This window comes from Acomys minous (genome assembly GCF_964271855.1).
Source record: "Acomys minous genome assembly, chromosome: 11".
In the NCBI taxonomy this organism is placed as follows: Eukaryota; Metazoa; Chordata; class Mammalia; order Rodentia; family Muridae; genus Acomys; species Acomys minous.
Genome location: NC_140492.1, coordinates 24,594,891 through 24,617,889, shown reverse-complemented (window position 1 = coordinate 24,617,889; position 22,999 = coordinate 24,594,891). Strand labels below are relative to the sequence as shown.

At 34.0% G+C, this 22,999-nt stretch overlaps 1 protein-coding gene across 1 annotated transcript in view; it reads left to right on the top strand.

Annotated features, from left to right (window-relative positions):
- The window catches only part of ROBO1 (roundabout guidance receptor 1), a 994,953-nt gene that overhangs the window by 120,556 nt on the left and 851,398 nt on the right, over positions 1-22,999 (top strand). The window contains exon 2 of the mRNA XM_084802512.1: positions 7,117-7,254. Within this exon, the coding sequence (XP_084658638.1) occupies positions 7,167-7,254 (88 nt within the window). The 5' untranslated portion in view covers positions 7,117-7,166. The remainder of the gene's footprint in view (positions 1-7,116; positions 7,255-22,999) is intronic.

The following is a 22,999-nucleotide window of genomic DNA, read 5'->3' as shown; positions in this document are numbered from 1 at the left end:
ATCAACAATTAATAAATGGGACCTCATGAGGCTGAGAAGCTTCTGTAAGGCAGGTGACACTGTCAAGAGAACAAAGCAACAGCCTACAGACTGGGAAAAGATCTTCACTGACTCTTCATCTGACAAAGGTCTAATATCCAAAATATATAAAGAACTTAAGAAATTAAACACCACCAAACCAAATAACCCAATAGAGAAATGGGGCGCAGAGCTAAACAGAGAATTCTCAACAGAGGAATATCAAATGGCTGAGAAACACTTAAAGAAATGCTCGACCTCCTTAGTCATCAGAGAAATGCAAATCAAAACGACACTGAGATTCCATCTTACACCCATCAGAATGGCTAAGATCAATAACTCAACTGACACCTCATGCTGGCGAGGGTGTGGAGAAAGAGGAACACTCCTGCATTGCTGGTGGGAATGCAAACTAGTACAACCACTTTGGAAAGCTATCTGGTGCTTTCTCAGAAAAATGGGAATAGGGCTTCCTCAAGACCCAGCTATTCCACTCCTTGGAATATACCCAGAGGATGTACTACTACACAACAGGGACATATGCTCAACCATGTTCATAGCTGCCTTATTCATAATAGCCAGAACTTGGAAACAACCTACGTGTCCCTCTATAGAAGAATGGATAAAGAAACTGTGGTACATTTACACTATGGAATACTACGCAGCAAGCACTTTTTAATTCAATCACATGAGCTAAAGTATTTCAACATACAAAAGTCTACACATGGATATGTATAGCAACTTACATCATAGTTGCCAAAATTTAGATGCAACCAACATGTTCCTGAATGAAGATATAAAAAAAAAAACTCTGGGACTCCCAGAAAATGGAGTGCTACTCAATGCTGAAAACAGGGTAATTTCTCAAATCATGAGAATATAATGAAAATCCTATAGCCAAATGGAAGAAGCCAGTCTGATGAACTATGCCTTGTCTGACTATAATTATGTGCAGCTTTGCAACAGGCAAAGCTACAGAGACATTCAAGCATTCCATTTTAATAGAGAGATAGAGAGAGAGATGAAGAGTGAAAGCTTTGAAGATATTTGGGGAAGAAAAATTGCACTGCTGGATAATGTAATGTGATATGGATTTTATATTGGTCAATATATGAAATACAAAACATCAATGTTGAACTTATGTACCCTGTGGACTTTGGGTGACAACAGTTTGTCCGTAATAAATGTTACAGCGTATTGGATATGTAAATAGGAAAAGGTATGCAGAGCAAGAGTATGAGAGAGTTTACTTTGGTCTCTTATTAAATGGTCTTCCATTTAATTTTGCTGAAAATTTAAACTACCCCAAGCATAATGTATATTGAAATATTTCATTTTTTCTTTTTAAAATTGAAAATAGTTTCTTCTATCCTACAGTGCATCCTGACCACAGTTTTTCTTCCCTCTGTTTCTCCCAGCACTCCCATAACCACCTTGCTCCCTCAGATTCTCTCCTCTTTGGATTCCATTCAGAAAATAGCAGGCCTCCAAAAGTCAACAACCAAACATGCCAAAATAGGGCACTGTAAGGCAAGGCGAAAGCCCTCATAACAAGGCTGAGCAAAGCAACGCAATAGGAGACTCCTGAGAGCAGGCGAAAGAGTCATAGACATTCCCATTGTTAGGAGTTTCACAAAACCTCCTAGTTAACAGCCGTAACTTATATGCCAAGGGTATGGGGTAGATTATGGAGCTCCTGTTCTTGCTGCTTCCATCCCTGTCAGCCCATGTGAACTCTGCTTAGTTGATTTGCCGGACCATGTTCTCCTGGTGTTCTCCATCCCCTCTGACTCCTACGATATTTTCTCCCTCTTGTTTTGAATTCCCCTAACTCCAAGGGACCTTATGAAGACCTCAACTTAAGACTCTCTGTGTGCATAATATTGGATCTTTACACCACTCTCATCTGCTAGAGAGGAAGCCTCTCCGATGACAACTGGGCAAGGCATTCATCTATAGCAGAATATCATTAGGAACCATTTCATTGATTTTTCTTTTGCCAGGCCTGCTTGGTCTTACTTTAAGTCTCTGGGCTATAGCAAATCATCCAAGCGCCATTTTGGATTTGGATTCATTTCCTTAAACTTATGTGATATTTGTAGGCACCTAATATGTAATTTGGAATCATTTGCCCTGAATTGTAAAAGTAACTTTTCTTTGCCTGAAGTAGTTGTCTTCTCAGAGGCCTACTGCCTCTCTTAACCTAGGCCTAGTCCTGGAAGCTCCTAGCTTCTGTACAATCTAATCTAAACCTAAAATATGTTAGGCCTCTGAGACTTACTACTGAATAAGTTCACCCTTTCTAGCTATTGCTGAACTCTTGCTGGCTGGTTCAACTCAGCTGTTCTGGTTCAAACTTCTCTCCAAGCTTACTGATTCAAACTGGTTTCTCTCTGTGTCTATGTGAATTGCTCTGCTTGGCCTCAAATACTCTAACAACTTTTCCTAATCTGGTGTCTTCTCACTCACTGGCTTGTTCTGTCCACCACAGTGTCTACCTTGTTCTCTCTTCAACCTGTCTCTGTAGACCTCTCCTGGTAAAATTGCCTCCTCTCTGTGTCCCTCTTTGCTGCTGTCTCTTAAGTCATCTCTCTTTCCTCTCTGTTGTCATGAGAGCTGGACATTTCCCATTCTGTCAAATATTTCTCTGATTCATCACTTTGTCTACCTCTCAATTAGATATCACTTTCAAACATGGGTGCTTCCTTCTACAAATTAACTCTGCCATCATTGCTTGGGATTAAAGGTGTGTACTAAGACTGTGTCTGCATTCCAGCTAGATCACACAGACCTAGAAGGTCTTTGGATATGATCAGTGGAGCCATGTTGCTGGATTAAAATTCTTCTACACCTAGTTTATAGAAATTTATTTGAGGAATACACAAAATACAGTAGAAATTTAAATTAGTATGTACTTTGAAGCTATATAATTTGTACAGATTAAACCAACTAGATGCCTAGTAGATTGAATATAACTTTTAACAAATTAGTACATATCAGCCTCATAGAAGAAAAATTTGAAGTCTAGTAAATATGCCACTATATTTTTACATAGCAGTTCTCAATGTGTGTGTTATTATCAATTTGGGATGGGGGAATGACCCTTTGACAGGGATTGCCTAAGAAAGCATCAGAAAATAAAGATGAAGTGGCACAGAAAATAATTGTATGCTTGGGAGTCACCACAAAAAGAGGAAATGTGTTAAAGGCTCATAGCGTTTGGAAGGTTGAGAACTACTGATTTAACAGGTAATTTGTTTTACTCTTTCAAATATCAAACAGCGTCTAGATGCACATACATTTTATTTGCATCACAGTTTAAAGCAAACGTGCTTATATAAATTTAAGAAATCAATGGTTTGTTGTTTATTCTAAAGGAGTATCTCTGATGTCTACAGATCTCTGAAGTAATTAAATACTGGAGAAGAAATGGAAACAAAAAATCCTTAGGCAAACACAAAGCAAGAGAGGGAAAATGTGTTATCAAATCCTAGTCAATCAAAAATGGCCAGGATGCATCTTACTGACACATTTTCTGAACAAAAGCAATCCTTCTTCACTTAGGAAAATGATTACAAGGGAAAATACTGAGTGAGAAACCTAGAAAAAGAGCCCTTGGGACAAAGCAACAACAGGGAGATGTTCACTTGTGCTTATCCTCATCTGTCCATCTAATTTATCACTTGACACTTAGCACATAAAACACAAGAAAGATCAGTAGCCACTGAATATCTCTTATGAATGTCCCAGCACAGTTGGGACTGTTCTGACAACACTAGCCTCAAGACACACAAGGAAGGCAGTGCGTGTGTGAACACTGGGCCAGATATTATTTATTTGAGGAGAAATTCTCGCTTTGCTAAGACATGTTTACAGAATTTACAATCGAGGAACTCATCTCCAAATACCCCAGGTAATGGCAGATTATGGACCTCTCTGTCAGGATTTGGCACTTTGCTGAAGATCCCTGGGCAAATGAACTCAGCATGTATATGTATCACAGCGAGGACAGTGCTGCCCCAATTGACCAAACAGCAATCGCCACATGCAAGTCAGCATACAGTTTTATGTCATTTCTCTACTGTTGGCATTTTGATTGTCTCTCACACACAAAAATAAGGGTAGAACGACTGTATACATGGCACACTCTATTTAGTACTATATTGATTGATCTGTTTTGACTAAAATATTGTTAAATAAAAAAATATATTTCTACTTCCCAACATGGGATTCTAAAACAGTTACCAACTTCTCCACCATATAGGCATAATGCGTAAATTACCTAAATCCTCATTTTCCACTATGTTCTTTAAAAGCATCAATTACAAATGCTTCTATGCTGTTACTACGAGTTTCTGTGTTAACTCTTCACAAAGTCAATGTGTCCTTTCCTCACCGTCTATTGTCTTGTAAGTCATCTCAATTATGTGGTCATCAGTACGTCTCCAGTGACTCTCATTACCAGTGTTTGTATTTCCTATTTCATTATTTTCAATTGTCTTCCTTCTAAAAATGATTTTACTTTCATTTCTCTCCCTCCCATTCATCAGTCCTGGGTCTGTGTACACATGTGATCATATGTGTACCACAGTATCATGTTAAGTTTAGAGAAAACAACCTTTAAATGACATGTGGGTCTTGGGATTGAACTCAGACTGTCAGAATTGTTGACAGTACCTCTACTGACTAAGCCATCTCACCATTTTCCTTTTCTCCCTTTTCTGTACCATTATACCCTGAAAATCTCTTATCTACACAAAGAACAACTCCCCTTATAGTGTGCTGATTATATTAATAAATTAATAGAGAATGTATGCATGAATGTGTCTGTGTGTGTACTGTGAAATCTATAAATACAGTACAATTTGTATGCAGGAGTTATAGAAGGATTATTAAAATGTTTGTAATTGGACGTTTTGTTTATATTTTTCCTATATTCTAAGCAGTTATTTTTACATTCATAATAAGTCATTACCCCTTTTAAAAATATCACTTTTAAGGTATGCTGTTACTTCTATGGAAAATTAGTAAGACATTTATATACATTCCTTTACTTGCATTCCACAATTTGCTGCCACTGCCCTAATGAGGTCAGTAGGCCTCACGGTCTCTAATCTTTACTACATACATGGATACTATCTTGCCTGTGTCCATGTTCCCCATGGCCAGTTCAGACCTTCTTGTTTACAATAGAAACTCTACTTAATTCTTTACCATGTTTACTTCTGAATTACTGTCATTAAAGTGATTTCAGGTTGTTAATACATCTAGGGGGAAAAAACTAAGTCTGGGCTTTTCTCCAACATATTCACAATTCCTAGTTTATAATGAGCAGTTTGCAAATAATTAAAAATTGAAGAAAATCTCAAAGATGTTTGTATGTGATAGGAGTGTCTTACCTAGGTGAAAGGGGTATCAAAATTAAACAATACCTGGAATCCTGTGAAAAGTAAGGGAAATCAAGTAATCAATTGTGACTAATATACCTGTCTGAAAAATGAATTAAAATTAACAAATAACTCGTTTGCTTTAAATGCTCAGTTTTGTGCCTATCTGCATGGGATGCATCCCCAAAACTGTAGGACTTGCCTGAGCCACAGTGCCATGTCCTGTGCAGTTTGCGTGCTCTGAGGATGAGTATCTGTGTAAAGTCTACTTTAGAAACCAAATGCAGTGAAGAACAAATAACTCACAGTTCGGAGCAACTTCCACACGTTTCTAAAAATCAAATTATGTGAATATGTTTTTAAGCCTCCAAATATTTTATTGAGAATTTCTGTCATGCTTCTTCTGATGATATGACCCACAGTCTGATCCATATTCAACCCTGGCAAACTGAAATCACGAAAAAAAAAAAAACCCACATGTTGGCAAGCGATGGATGACAACACATATGAAATATATTTTATGTGAGCTGTATTCACTTAAAAATCATTTGTCATCTTTTTAAAATTATGAATATGGGTAACTTATTATAGGTATGGAAAATATATACAGTATTATATAATCCTTCAAGATCTATCACATTAAATACTTGAAATTTTCTATATTTTAGTCAATCCACAGGGCAGACAGGTGGGAAATTCACTATAAAATGATAGTGCAATATGGCTAGAGTTAGAGTGCATTTGAGAAACAGCATGGGACTTTTGAGCACCTGAAGTGATGTTGCTCGTACAGGAAAGCAAAGAATAAGTGATTGCCATCCGCACATCTGGAAAATGACATACCAGCTTTGAAATAATTGGTAATAAATTTTCCTACTATGAAAACATTTTTGTAAAAAAAATTATTCCTCACTAAATCTGGATATTCAAGCATATAATTCTTACTTCCCAAGATACTGGGACAGAAATTTTGCAAGTTTAAGGCCTGCTTGGGCACAGGCTGAGTTCAGAGCCAGCCTGGGAAATGTGTTAAGACTCTTGTCTCAAAAATCAAAGCACAAAGACAGATGAGATATATGCCATGATAGAATATGTTCCCAGCATGTACATGGACCTGGACTCAACCACTAGTATTGTACACTCACACACACACACACACACACACACACACACACACACACACACAGTCACACACACAGACATCAGGAAACATTAGTAAGCACAAGGAGAGCCTATGAATCTTCAGACACTTTATACGAAGTTCTCACTGTGATGAATGAGTGAGATTCTGGGATGAAATGGGGCATATTAACAACAGTCAGTTTCAAAACTGTTCTTGACTAAAGAAGTCTTCCCAACTTTGCTCCCATGGAAGCTTTTGGAAACTGTAGGCCCATGTACCTTTAATATCTAAAAAAAAAAAATCAAACCTAAATAGTGGGTATGAGAAGTGCCTAGTTCAGCCCAGAAAGTCCCCTCCCCATCACTTTTCTCTGCTCTACCACTTCCTATTTGTTGATACATACTACATAATGTGTGCAGCATTTAACTTTTTTTGTGGATTACTAATTTTTAAAAAAATAGTTTATCATCTTAAAAGTGGACTTTCAAATATATGTGAGCTACAGACTTTTGCTCAATACTTGAAGTATTCTACTTACTTCATTAAAAAGAAACTTTTTTATGTGTTTTTTTTTTCCCATCTCTGCAGATAACAGAAATCTGTGTCGCTGCCTGGTGTAATGTAAGGGAGAGATAAAGATGAAATGGAAACATCTTCCTCTTCTGGTCGTGCTATCTCTCCTCGCTCTATCAAAAAAGCACCTCCTTCCGGCCCAGCTCATTCCAGGTAACGGGATGCTTTGTGTCATCATCATTCAACCAGTATCTTTACATTTTGCTTTTAAACTCATTTTTATTGTACTGTATCCTAAACAAAAATTCTTGATGTTCTGTGTAACTTGTATGTCCGTGTGAATGATTGCTTCAGGGTGTGTGTGTGTGTGTGTGTGTGTGTGTGTGTGTGTGTGTGTGTGTCTTGACCGGCTTCAAATAGAAGTGACCATTTGAATACAGAGTCCTTGAAGAAAGCCTCCATGAAAAATTCTGATAAAGCTTTATGAGTTACAGTAACTAAGTGAATGGGGAGTTGGAAGAACAGGTATAGAAGGGAAAGATGTGCAATGCAGAAAAGAGAGTAAGGCGGGGGACCAGCCTTCATTGCATTCCATTACCCTGGGAAAGGAACATTTAGAAAGTGAAAATGAAAATATCTTTACAGAGCCATGTTAATTAGCCAGTTGAACAATGTAAGACTGTAAAGGTAATATGATACCCTGTTGCTTTCGTAGTTACAATCATTGTTGTGGGTAAAGTTAGAACACTATTTCCTCAAAGACATAATTTTGTTAATGGAATCAAATAACATTTTTATAAAACGTTTTAACTGTACTGTTTCGTAGAAAATTAACCAGCTCCAATGCTATGATAGAGAAATCTAGATAGGTATATTGTTGTCTTATCAAATTATAACTTTACATTTTTCTTAAATAAAATAATTAAGGAAACAATGGTTAATTAAAGTCTATTCAATATGAGGCTCCTGAGTAAAAGTATTTGTGAAAGTGTGACATATAATGTGTTTTTATAACAAAGTATGGGGTTCCCTTTCTATTAGTAACACTTAGTGCATGTACATAGCTTATTATACACATCTATACACCAACTAAGGAACTGAAAACTCTAAGGACCTCAAAGCCTTCAAATCCCAGGTAAACATTGACATTTGAGCTTCACAATTCAATGGATTGTAAATAAACAACAGGATTTTCTTCTATTTGCTGAAAATATATCCATATTACTGAAATATACAGTAATTTTAAAATATTTTTGCCGGACTGGTGTAACCCACTAAAATTTCCACACAGTGTGATTTGACCTATTCTTTTTTTTCCTTTTTATTTTTCCTTTTCTTTGTTTGCTTGGTTTGGTTTGGTTTTCTTTGAGACCGGGTTTCTCTGCGTAGCCTTGGCTATCCTGTGCTTTTCTTACACTCACAGAGATCTGCCTGTTTCTGTCTCCCAGGGCGTTAGAATTACAGGCACGTGCCACCACACCCAGCTAGTGTGACCTACTCTTAGGTTTTCCATTCTTGTTCCTGATCTGTTGAATATCAATAAATATGCGAACATGAGTGAGATATCAAACTTTAATATGAAATTATTTGCCACATCTTTGAATATATGTGATATATAAATAACAAGATGCCTCATTGTCATGAAAACATAAAACAAAGATGACACATCAAAAGTTTGGAGATTCTACCTGTGGTTGCAAATATTATTCTTATTATTTACCTTATAATTACAGTAAAAGTCTGAACCTAGTTTGTAATTTTTGTGTGAACAAACTTGCTCATGATTTAGATAATTAAAATTTTTAATTGCTAAAAATTGATTGAATTTTTATACATATATTGTTGAGACACATAATATATTACATGTATGTAGTAATTACATAGATGGAGTAGAGTCAAACTATATACTAAAGAAATTTAAATTTTATTTTTATATAAAATATTATGAAATTTCTCAGGAAACATATACATAAGCATTCAGTTATAAGACTCCTAAAAAGTCTGTGTTTACAATAAAATACTCAAAGCTGAAGATAGCTTAAAATACATAAATATATTGTCTAACATAATATGTATCTTGTCAGAAGTGAGATAGATTGGTTATCAGTTAAATATGTGCCAAAGATATTGGCTTCAGGAACTCATTTTAAGGAAGCTTCTTTTTCCAAGAAAATACCCATGAATGGAATCCACACAGTTAATGGTGACTATTTTTTGTCAATATCATAGAGTTCAAAATTATTTCAAAGTAATTTATCTGTCAAAAGGAATATGCTCTTAGCTTTTCAAAGGGACCCCTGCAGAGCAGTAGTCATTTTGATAACTACATCTTCCTATGAGCACTGCGTTCAGGGTAAGAAGGCCGGAAAACCTACTGAAAGTACTCACCTTCAGGGGGAATGCTCTCTCATTACTCTCTCATCAAGGAAAACTGATTCTTGCTGTTGTTCTGGCTTTATTGTGTTCTTTATGTCCAGAGTCTGGAATGATTAGCATATCCCAGAAGCAACAAAAATGGGGGTGGCTTTAATGATTCATTTCTTTGAAAGCAAGTGATATCTAATTCAACTGAATATTTCCGTTTTTCCCCTAAGAAAATAAATTTCACAACATAAGGGATATATTTCAATAGTTCCATAAATAAAGAAGTTTAAGTGTTTTAAAGAGATGATGGGTATATATACATATATATATATATATATATATATATATCCATATATAATATATATATATTAGTTTTAGAATTGTTTAATTATCATTGAGGTGCCTTACTAAAGATGATACTCTAAAATTTAATATAAGAGGACAATTTAGGAAATTCTAATAGAAGCGATTGGAATTTCACACCAATAATACAGGTTTCAGCTTGATAACTTGTTATTAAATACTAATATACCATTAAAATGTAATGTCCACAGTTGATAAGTTGGTATTTTATTCATTTTTGTTTCCTCTTCCGATATGAAGTGGCTTTTAATTTTCCATTTGGCTTTATGATCTTTTGTGCAGAGTTATTGTCATGAAGGAGACATGAGCTTAAATTATCCATCCATTTAAATCAAGGAAGACTTCTGTTGGAAAAGAATAAATAAATTTTAAGAGAAAGAATGATAAAGTAAATTCTTAGACTATTTGTGATGTTCCGACAATTTCACTTGACTTTATTTCATTCATTACCCACCAAAACCCACCACCTCTTCATTAAGGCACTGATAGATATTGTTTTGTTAATTTATTCATGTTTAATTTATCTATAAAAAGTTCATAAATCAGCCTAGGTTACCTCGTGAGACACGCTGCCTTAGCTACATCACACGTTCCTTTAATTTCTGATAATGTGAACATTTAAATTCCTACTCTTTACATTTTAAGCATCCACGTTTAATTGCAACAGATGTCAAAAAGACAATAATGACGAATGTTAAATGATACACTTAAAAGTTACATACTTTACCTATGATGAAACTGAATGTGAAAGTTTTCAGTTCTGAGTTTATATATCAAGGTTTAAAATAGAAAAGCACAAAGGGAAGCATACAAGTTCTATATGTGTATGAATACATTAGGTAAACCCCTTCCGAGTCAAGCATGACTTACTGAATTTTTCACTCTTCATTCTGTGGCTGTGTGGCACTGTTGTCCTTCATTAGTGATGCAGGTGCTGACAGTGTTATTTCCTCTGCCCTGGCTCATGTCAACAGCCTTGAGTGTGAGATTTTCTGAAATGATTTACTACCTCCTTTCCTCTCCTGTCTGTCCTCCAACACTTCAGCACCTTAGTATTATACCCCAAGGATGGTAATTGGAAGGAACTAAGTGTTATTTCTATCTGGATCTTCCCAGTAATTGTAATATTGCAGAAAAGACTGCTGTTTAAAAGAATGCAAGAAATAGTGGTTTGTCTTTATACTCTCTGTTTATTCTTAGTTTTTATACTGGAGTTTGTGTATGGCTAACAGATTTTTAGATTGCTTTTAAAAGTTAGATAAATCATTTAAATATCTCTTAAAATATGAGTTCTTTAAATGTAAATTTTTCTTGGATCATAACATGACAGAAACATTAAGTATTTCTTTTGGAACATTTAAAAAATAATTTCATACGTATTAATCCACAAGAAAGTTTTCTCAAAAGTTATTATTAACTTCAATTATAGAGTGACTATGCAGAATGAATAGAAAATGTAGCTGCTTAGAATCGGTAGAGATTACTTAGCTGTAAGCAGTTTTATTGCTTTATTTTTAACTGCACAATCCATTTAGAATTAATCAAGAATATTTTAAAAATGAAAAGTCAGTTTTTTCCCTTGTAACACTATATGTATGTTAAAATACAGAACATTTATGCAGTATAATTATTCAATGAAAGAGATGTCCTGATCACAGCTGTTTAGGTTTTAGGTCCAAATTCCAATGTCCTTGTGGCTGGAGAGTTTTATCTCTGCATCATTTCATGGGTTATTTTTTTTCATAATTACCCAGGAGAAAATAAGAAATAAAGAATCTGATTCTGAATACACAGTTTTGCAGGCATCTAAGAATTTCTTTTTTAAATATATTTTATTAATTTATTCATATTATAACTCAATTGTATTTTTACACATATAAAATTAAAAATATCATGCATTTAGTCAATGTTGGAATTAATTTTAAAAGAATGTTAAACAAATTTAAAATATTTACTATCTTTGCATCTTGCATTAATAAATTTATTTTTTGGAATAAAAAGAACTTTTTTAATGTTATAAAAAGAATCATATATAAAACATATATTAATTAGGGAAAACTGAAGATCCGTGAAGCTAAGGATCTCTAGATATATCCACGTACGAGAAAGTAGATCAAGAAATATATTATCATTTCTCCCATTCTAAAAGGAACTATGAGATGACTAAAAATGCAAGACTTGATAGTGCACATCTTAAATTACTACAGTCCAGGGGCTGGTCAGCAAAGAGGTGAGTTCAGGCTAGACTGGCATGCTCAAAAAAAACGGAGATGGAAGGAAGGAGTGAAGAAAGGTCAGTTTCTAGAATACCAAAGTTATCAGTTTGCCTTAATTAAAAATGTATCATATAATCTAATAGCAAATAATAAGTACTTTGCACGCAATTTACAATAAAGTTCAAAGAGTTTTTATCTTCTACGAAGTCTCTCCTGCTTACTCCCACCTAATGAAGTGAACTACTGTAATTGCAAAGATCTCTTTTCTCTTGTGTGTCTGAGACAAAGTATCAGTTTTAAAGCAATCTGTTGGTAAACAAAAATATACTCTGTGTAACACCGCCCATGCTCCAAAGCTCTGCAGGGATCCAGGAACACCTGACACAGTTGGCTCCTTGCCTCCATGTTTGTGAACCATGCTCTTCACCAACTGCCTGGCATCTCCATCTTGGGTCTCAGGCCCTGCCCTACCAGGTCCAAATGTTCTAAGTGAAGGCATGCCTGTGTTGTTGGTGACCTTTCACATGGAGAGTGAGAGGTGCTTGTTTGTTTATAAATTTCTGAAAGCCAACATAAGGTAGTTAAATGTATGAGTTGCTAAATAAATCTTTTCCTTTTTAAAATTGTTTTTTGAGACCTTGAATATTTTTATTTTACATGATGAAATATCTCCTTAAAACTATTCTGGTCCATGTGAACATCCCTGCAGGAAACAGTGCCTTGTTCCAGAAGAAGTATTTCCCTGTTGTAAAGCTACACTTTATACAATTTTAGGTAGTTATATTTCAAAATCTCTATTGCTAAATAGTAATGTGTTTCATTTTTTAAATCATTAATATGCTTGACAGTGGTACTCCTACAATTTTTTCCTATACTCATACTGATATAGTTTTCTTTAACGTTTGATGCTTTGTAATACCAAATGTCTCTTAATTGTACAACATTAAAAAAATAAGCATTGTGATAAAGGCACTGATTTATTTGTATTCAAGATAATTTCTACATCATTCTTGGGTGTTTTTTTTTTTTTTGCTTTTTTTTGTGTAATCATTATCTGAGTCACTTTAAGGTTGATTCTAAAACATTTGCATACATTAAAATAACCTACTTTAGTGGCTTTACATTTAGTTGACATTAAATTTAATGAAGAAACAAAAATCACACTTTGTTATTTGTATGAACATAACAGCCACTCATAGACTTGTTTCTTACAAGATATTTGGGAAATGTTTGGGGATATTTACTATAGGGGATTTAAGGGCCCCATTTTGTCACATTTTTTTTTCCTGTTTAGAGACAAAATCAATACATAATTTAAATTTAGTAACTAAGGAAGAAATCTAATAAATATTAACTAAAAGTATAATAACTATAAAAATTAAAACAAACGCCTGTGGAATGACAGTGACAAGGAAGGTTGTTAGTAAAGACGGGGTACTCTCATATTCCCTAGTATTACATGTGGAATGACAGTGACAAGGAAGGTTGTTAGTAAAGACGGGGTACTCTCATATTCCCTAGTATTACATGTGGCCCCCTGTTTACTGGAGAACAGAAAAGCCCATATGAGGTGAGGAGAGATTCACAGAGCATAAAGGCAGCATGGTAACAACAACAACAACAAAAAGCACTGAAAAGTTCATACTTATGGGTACCAACTTGGGGATAGAGATTTTAGCCTATGGATATTTGTACAAAGTTGGGAAGTCGTAAGTGGAACGTGAACGTAGGCTCACGCCAAAGAGCAGAATTCTGTGTATAAGAAGGCATCACGCTCACTTTCCAGACTGGACATGGTATACCGAAAGATTTTTTTTGTAAATGTAACAAGTAATCACAAGTTTTATATTGTGAAGGAATTTTAGGAAATGCTGAGAAGCTTATCCTGTGATTCTGATTAATAAACAATGTTAAGCCTTAAGAAGAGGAGAAACTTAGTAGTATTATACTAATAAGAATAGTGAAACAAGGGATGGGGGTTAGTTTCTTCAGTGGCATAGCCACTGGCAAGTTGTCCATACACAGTAAGCCCCCGCCATGATTATGAAATTCCCCTTCCTAAAACTCAGTGGATGTATACATACATGTACACATATGCATGCATATAAACATAAATAATAAATCAAGTGGGTAGGTAATATATATTTGTTTCCTTATTGCATTGATTCAACAAAGTCTTATTCAATATCTACTGTTTATGAGATTCACCTGTAACTTTCTGAGAGGCAGTATGAGGAATATAAGTTATCTTTGATATAAATTTCAGCTGAGTAAGATTTTAAAATTTAATTTACAAATTATTTTTAGTAATAATAATTTGTAAAATGATAGACCTGAAGAAAGACTCTCAAATGTATTTAGTTGTGTTCTTGATATCTAAAACCTCATTAAAAGTATTCAGTGGATATCTATTGGCATCTTATGAAGAAGTTGAAATCATAGTGAATAATACATTTTGATTGAAGTAATAGTAACGCAAAAGAGACAAGTTTTATAAAAGATTTTAAGATATACTTCCTAAGGAACTTTAGTGATGATGAAAATAAAGAAGAAAAGGAAAATATTAACTATGACCCTTAGATGGCATCTTCCAATGATAAAGCAGGCACAGAATGCCATGGCGTGATTGGACTTAGTATAAACATCATTAAATGTCTATCACATGCTGCTCACAAATTTCTTTCTTTTTTTTTTTTTTTTTTTTTTTTTTTTTTTTGGTTTTTGAGACAGGGTCTCTCTGTGTAGCCTTGGCTGTCCTGAACTCACTTTGTAGACCAGGCTGGCCTCGAACTCACAGCGATCCGCCCACCTCTGCCTCCCAAGTGCTGGGATTAAAGGCGTGCGCCACCACGCCCGGCTACAAATTTCAAAATGAAATATCATGTAACTATATAGTTACTTGGCCTGTGTCTTTTAATAAGCTCAGTTTCCTAATGAGCTTAAAATGCTTTTTATATCCACCATGTCCATATTTATATATATTCATTTGTATGAAGAATTTGCTCTTAGCTTTTGTATTATTATGAATAGTAGTAGCCTTTGTAATGCACTTAGTTGAAAGGGACTTACACAAAGGTTAATTTTATGAACTCTAGACGAATGGCTGAGAAAATATATGAAAGATATGTTTGGTGTAACTCTGTGACTCAGGAATTCAACTCTGTATTAGATAATATATTGAAACATTTGAAGGTTTATTTTATTATCATGTTTCATGACACACTGATGCAAACCTTTACATATTTTGACCATTATCAAGAACCAAACAGTCTATCATTGCAAGTATCTAGTCTTGAAAAACAATACAAAAGAGAACAATCAGTGTTTGTTACTTCTCAGCAACCATCGTTCAGGTGAAGATGAGATCTTAATAACTAGAGAACTCTTCAGGGGTATTTCAATTCTGTGTCTCTATTAACACTGGTTTTTCTAGTATGGAGCTTTATTTAATAGTTTGAGAAGATGGAAGCAAACAGAGAGACACAGTCAGCCCAAAGACACTCAATGCAAAAACTTTTATTAGCAATCTGCCGTAGAACACAGGCACATTCTATCTGACAACATGGCCTTTGTGATGAACTGGTTTGAAAAACCCCATGTGCCACACTGTCTCCCTAATTAAGCCATCAGAATTCATCACAGCAAGTGGAGTGCCTCATATGGACTAGTATAAGTAATTTTTTTTTCTCTATTGCTTGGTTAATAGAAAAAGGCGCTAGCCTAGATTATGAGTGATAGAGTCTATATGGTACAGCTGTTGTAATTACGCCTGAGGGTGGAAAAGCTCCCTATCTGCCTTGGACAATGTCATTGCTTCATTCAACTGCTTTTCCCTTGGTTTAGTAGTGAACCTTCATTTATTCTGCCTTCTCTTGTTACTTGACTCCATTTTCTTTCCAAATGCAAGTGTCCTTTGTTGTATAAATAAATATACTTTTGCCATAACTTTGTATGAGAGAATTGCCCTGAAAATGGTTTGTTTTTATTTATTCCATACTGAAGTAAATAAAATATTTATTTTGTACTGTTGCTATATGAAAGAAATATTCATAATTTGACTTAAAAATAGGAATACTTACAGTCTTGAATCTATAAAGTCATGTTAGAACTGTCATCTCAAATATTGGTATATTTGAAATATATAAGTATATATTTCACATTATGTATATCCATTTACTTAGACATTTACATATGTGAATATGCACTATTTGTAAATGTAAATTTATTCATAAAATGATGTATACCTAATATCTAGACAGTATTCAGAAACAAAATTTTGTCCTCTTAAAATTAAGATAAGCTGCATTATGATATGATATTTTAATAGTCATTGCTAATAGAGATTTTAAATGATCAAAGTAAGGTAGTAGGGCAGGTATGATGTGATAGTTAAACACAGAACTTTTTAAAAATAGAGTTATACAGTGCATGTTTTCACTTTTTGTTATTGTACCTTTTCAACTTAGCTTAACATAGCATAGCTTATCAGTTCACAGTGTGGAGTGCAGTTCAGGCACCAGTCCTCACTGCGCATAGTGTTTACAGTAAGCTGCAGTTCCTTGGCTGCCATTCTGGTTTGTTCTTGTAATCGCCCACTTTATCCAGTTGTTCTCAGAACTCCCTGATCCTTCTGTCTTCTCTCTATGGCACCCACATTTTCATTCGTAGTTTTGTATTTTCTTCTATAACATGAAAATACCAGTTCTTCAATATCCACTAACTCAAACTATATGCTGTTTTCTCTTTAATAGTTTATGAACTGATATAATACTCTTCAAAATAAGTGAATGTTAACTAATTAAAATTGTGCCTTCAGGATTCATAATTACATTTTTGTTTGTTTGCTTGTACGTTTGTTTGTTTTTGAGACGTAAATTCTCACTGCATAACTCTTGCTAGCTCGGAACTTACATTACAGATCAGGCTGACCTTGAACTCACAGAGATCCACTTGCCTTTGCCTCTAAAATGTTGAAATTAAAAGTATGTGCCACCACACCCAGCCTATAATTACAAATTTATATGTAAAATATAACTGTCAACAAAATCATAATGAACTGTCTTAAAGTAAATGCAACACAGTGCAGAAGTCTGGTAATGTCTTTTTACTTTGAAGTTCCTTTAATTTTAGTGTGTCAAAATATGTTCCTGAATTTAGCATAACACATAGTAATTCTTCCTTTTGATATTTCTTCAACAGTATTTTTTCTACTATCAACTAATATCACCTTTTCTTGAATGCTTTCTCTTCTGCCTCATAGCAATGCATCCATCTAACATCTGTCCAACAATAAATGCTCTATTAGAACTATCAAATCTAAGTCCAAAATTTGGTCTTAGATTCACATAACAATACTACTTACTATCAATTTTCAATATGCATAGTATGAATTTATACCAATTATTCTGTAATAACAGAAGGCTTTCAAAAAACACTTAATCTACCTTATACATCCCCAAGTGCTCCTAACTCAAGTGATGTGAAAGTGTAAATATGATGCAGAAATCACCTCACAGCCACTGAAAATGTCATTCAAATTGTTGCCTGGCTAATGGCCACCATAAGATGCTATAAACTATAGTAATTCAAGCCCCGTATAGTCAAAGAGTTTAATATATATATATATATATTTAAATGAAATAGCCCACATTTTCTACAATGCTATTTTGTGAAAGAACAAACAGTTAAAATAGGTTATTTTAAAATACACACACATAATATATATACATACATATACATATATATCCAGTTTAAGAGAAAATATAACTATAACAGCAATTACATAGTTGTAATATCAACATCACTAATTTTTTAATCAGTTTACTAAATCACCTTTTTCCACATATAGAAAGCTGATCATAAAAACCAAGCCCATGTACTTAGAATTAGGCTGCCAACATTTCTAAGAAATATATAAAGTGCTGAATGGATATTATAACTCTTTATCAGGTACACGTAAACTGTTTTCAAAGAAATTCTTTGGAAGAGAAGTTTAAAACTTCATATACTCTGATTTTATTCACCAGTTTGCTTACTCCCAGTAATGTCAATTTAATAACAAAAACTTGTATCATATTTTATTTTTATAAGTATTCCAAACATAGTTATCTAGGGAGAAGTACAGTTGCTAACCTTTTATGAATCAGTGTATATAAGATTGATAATACATGTTAGAAGTTAATCATGTCCCTTAATCAAAAAACAACAAATTCATTAATGATAGTCACTGAATCAGGGTTAAGGAGAAGGCTCAGGAATTAAGAGGAGCGGTTGCTTTTGGAGAGGATTTTGGTTTGCTTCCAGGTATACACATAGTAGCTCACAGCTATCTGTGCCTTCAGTTCCACGGAATCCACTACCCTCTTCTTGTTTCTTTTGCATCAGGAACACATGTGGGTCACATATGTATATGTAGGCAAGCATACATATGAAGTTAAAAATATACACTTTTAAAAAGTTTGTATTTCACATATTTGACTTGGTGGTAAAGTGTAACACCATAAAGCATTTAATTGGCTAATGTGGCTCTCATGTTAGTTTCATTGTATTTGTCAACTAAGCTTTGTAATATGACAAAGTTTAGATTTGTAAGAAATTACCCAGTCACACGTACACCATGTTGCATCTCCAGAAGCAATGAGTGATAGGGTTGTGTCGTATTCTATGTTTAGATTTAAGCTGTTCTCTAATCTAAGTATAATAGTGTCTCATGGTATGTATAAACTAATATGTGTACACATAATAACATCTCACTGTCTTCATATTTCTTTAATGGCATGTGTTGTTTACTGGCTTACTGCCTATATCACTGCTTTGGAGAGAGAGAGAGCTGTATGCTTGGATATTGTACCTTACCTTTTTGATGTAGGACTTAATCACATTTAGAAAGAGAGCAAGTGTTTTTCAAAATAAAACAAAAATGTCTCTAAATACTCAGCTTTTATTATGTGCACATCAACTTTCCTTCTTGCTAGAGCAGACTAATGTGTGACTTTTGGAGAGGGCGGTGTATTTTTAAAGCTGTTATTTTTATTAAGATTTGAAATTATTTCTGTATTTTTATATAAACCATTTAACTTTCATGTGCTTTATTTTCATCAGTATAAAGGTTATCTGTTTTTATTTTGTAGTGTCATTAGGAGAGTTAAAGTTTTTGTTTGAAAACTTACTCATATTTTTTATTCATAAATACATGCTTTTGACATAGTAATAAATAATTCAATAAAAAGCCAAGGTCATATAAGTTTTGCTTTAAAATCTTTTACGCATTTGCCCTTTCCTCCTTTCCCTAAATACATTAAATATGAACATTATTATGTCCCTTGAAAAGTCTTTATTGTAGAGCAACAATATTGAAAATAAGTCCTTCATTGAAATTGGGAGAGCAGGAAAATTGTCATGAGTTTCAGGTTAGCTTGCGCTGTATAATGAAGGCTAGGATAGGTGGGTAACGGGGTGAGACACTCATACTTTCTCCTTGTTTTGGTTTTATTAGTTATTTAAGTCTATATCCAATTAGCTATTTAAAAGATTGCTTGGTTTAAAGCAAACGAATGTGATAATATTAATCAAAACATTGGCCTCATCTTCGGATTTGAGTGTGCTGGGTTTGCCACTCTCTATAAGAAATGTGTGAGTATAAGAAACTTTCGTAGAATTGAATTCTTTGTTTTGCTTTAGGTATCTTGGAGAAGAAATGATTTATTTATAGTGTTATCTTGAAGATTAAATGAAGATCATATAGCATCACATTATTTTATTCATTTATTGAGAATTTCATACAATGAATTTTGATCATAATATTTTCCTTCCTTCAACTTTTTGAAGGACTGTTCTCCAACCCTGTCTACCCAAATTACTGTTTGTTTATTGCTTGTTTGTTTTATTTAAGCCTTTTAAATGAAGCCAAAATCAGAACCAAAGCAAATCAGAGCAGAAAAAAAGCCATAAAATCAGATTTGTGTTGACAACTGTTCCTGGGCATGAGATCTGGCTTGCAGTGCAGTTGATATTTCCAATGTCACTTCACTGCAGAAAATGGATTTTTCTCTCACACAGTAGTTTTCCATTGCTCATAGCTTCTTCACTAATGATGAGACCTGTGACCACATTCCATTCTCCATGCTAGGATTATGACAGCGTTGAATTAATGGAGGTTTCGGATATGCAGTCACAGCTTCTGTGTATTCACATGTGTATCACTGCTCTTATGTCAGCCAAACACAGGCCATGAAGTAATCAAGCTGGTACTCAGCTGGAAACTTCATCAGTACTGACTAGATTTTCTAGTGCTGTAAGTATGTATACATGATATGAAAGTAAAAGTAACCATCAATATCATCCAGCAGGAAGCCTCAATAATTACAATAGTTAACTGCCATAAGACTTGCTCTGCTCCAACCCAAAGTTTGGCTGTGAGTCATCTGCTTTGATTCCCAGCTGGGCGAAGTCTTTCAGAAAACATTTGATTTTTGACAAATCCAAAAGTGTACAATGGAAGAAAGATAGCATCTTCAACACATGCGTTGGTTTACCTGGATGTCTACATGTAGTAAATGCAAATAGACCCTTATTTATAACCCTGCACAAAACTAAAGTCCAATTGGGTTGATGACGTCAACATAAAACCAGACACACTAAATCTGTTAGAAGAAAAAGTGTGGAAGAGCCTTGAACTCACTGTACCATCAATTCAGTTAAATACCTTAAATGAGTATATTCCAGGTGATTTATAAAATTATAAAACATTGACCAAAAATGCCTGACAAAGCCTTTATTTCATTAATGTGCTAAATCATGGAAGAATGAAATCTGTAACGATTTTTTTGAAAAAAAAAACTTTACAGTAAAGAGTTTTGCATTTTTTTGCCTCTCTTTGTTTCATATCTTTAATATCAGTGGAGGCAAATACCACCTAGCTAGTTTTCTAGCATAGCTTCTTTCTCGGCTTAGTATCCGCATATAATACACAGCGATTGACCACAGTTTAAGTGAACATGAACAAGCATGAAATTATGCTAAGGCCTCCACATTGGAATGTTGAGGAGGACTTACCATTGTTTTATTAAATTAAACATTGCTTGAATTTTAAGTGATCAAATAACATTATGGTAACAATTCATCTAGGAATTTAAAGTAATTTAAATGAAAGTACTCTAAGGTATTACATGAAAATGATGCACACTGAAGATGAAATACAAACGAGAAGAGATACTAAGCCTGTGTGAAAGCATAATTCCTGCTGCAAGAATACTGTAATATTCTTTAAACCATTCAGAATTACACATTTATAGTATAATCAAAGGACTATTTCAGAATTTTCCATAATGATTTGCATGAATACTCTATTATCACTCTTACAGTATTTAGTCATTGATAATAATTAAGGTTAAATTTTATGCAAACATTACTAAATCCAAATTTATACTAGAAGCTGTTATATAAATAACGTATACTAGATATTTAATTTCAGAATAACAAATAATACTTTTATAATCAATGAATTCCATCTTTTGAGCAATTACTATGTATTGTCAGTGCTTAATCTCACTTAAGGTCTGGAGAAGTGTCTATGAAACAAAACTATTATATTTTTGTTTAACAATAAGTAGAGCCAGGATATGAACTCATCATAACATTGATCAACTTGTCGAAGTGCTTGCTTCACAAATAAAAGAACGTAAGTTCCCATGGCTAGCAGTCAAGACCAAGGTTCATCCCTTGATATTCGATGAGCAGTTGTTGTTTTTCCCCTGGGGAAGGTTACTATCTTAACTCTAAGAATTCCTTTGTTGCCTGTAGTTCTTTGTGTAGGGCTGAGGCCTTATGGTCTTTTCCTCATCTACTTTGGCATGCTTGTTGTCCGTGTTCAGCTCTTGTTTAGGCAGTTATTTTGGTGAATCTTTATGGGTGTATCTTCTGAAATTACTAGGAAGATGCAGTTTCACAGCCCTAAAAGCACTCAAGTAGTATTATAATATGGAGACGGTTATATTTGGAAATATATGCGTACACATATATATATGTATATATATATGTGTATATATATATATATATATATATATATATATATATATACATGTAAAAACAATTAGTGGCACAGAAACTATATATTTGAAAAAGAACAGGAGAGGTGTATGGGAGGGTTTGTAAACATGAAAGGGAAGGGAGAAAGGGTGTAGGTGAAGTATAATACATATATTTTTTTAAAGTAGCAAAGTATGTCCCTACCAAAATGTAATACCAGTGCTTGAGTGGCTGAGACAGGCATCTGAGCAGACACCCGGCAGAAAGACTAGTCAACACAGATAGATTCACTGCTGATGACAGACCCTGTGTCTGTGCAATAAAGCAGGGAGCAGACAGTCACAGTGCAGTACTATTAATTGTCCTCAATGTATGATTATTCACACCCATCTGTAAACATAACTGCACAAACATACATACACTGCACACAAAGATTAATCAAAATGTTATCTAGATTTTACCAAACCATTCTGTACATACATATGAATATACATATATTTAATTTTAAATTAATTTTCTTGATTTAATATTTATGTTCATTGAAAATGTACATTCTTCTTTAAGTTATGTTCCCTCTTTGCTGCCGTTTCACATTCTGATAGTTGAAGATATCTTATTGATGGGTTATAAAACAATATGAGTGTATTACCACCGACTATTCACTTCAGCATGCCGTTCTTTTCTTATTGAAGCCTTAATAAAAACTTATCTTTTTAAGAAGCATCATGGTGACTATAGTTTATAGATGAATAATACACTTTGTAGATATATTTTCATTGCCTAATCATATGCTTTTTAAAATTCAATATAGAAAAATTTAAAATATGCATAGGAAGACTGTAATTTACCATTTCTAGAATTACTTCATGAATATGTAGTCTTTACTTACAACTATAGATCAGAGTAAAGCACTTCTAATCAGGAGGGTTGAGTTATAATGATGCATAGGTACTTTGGGAAAAGCATAGTCTTCATTGAATGATGCATAT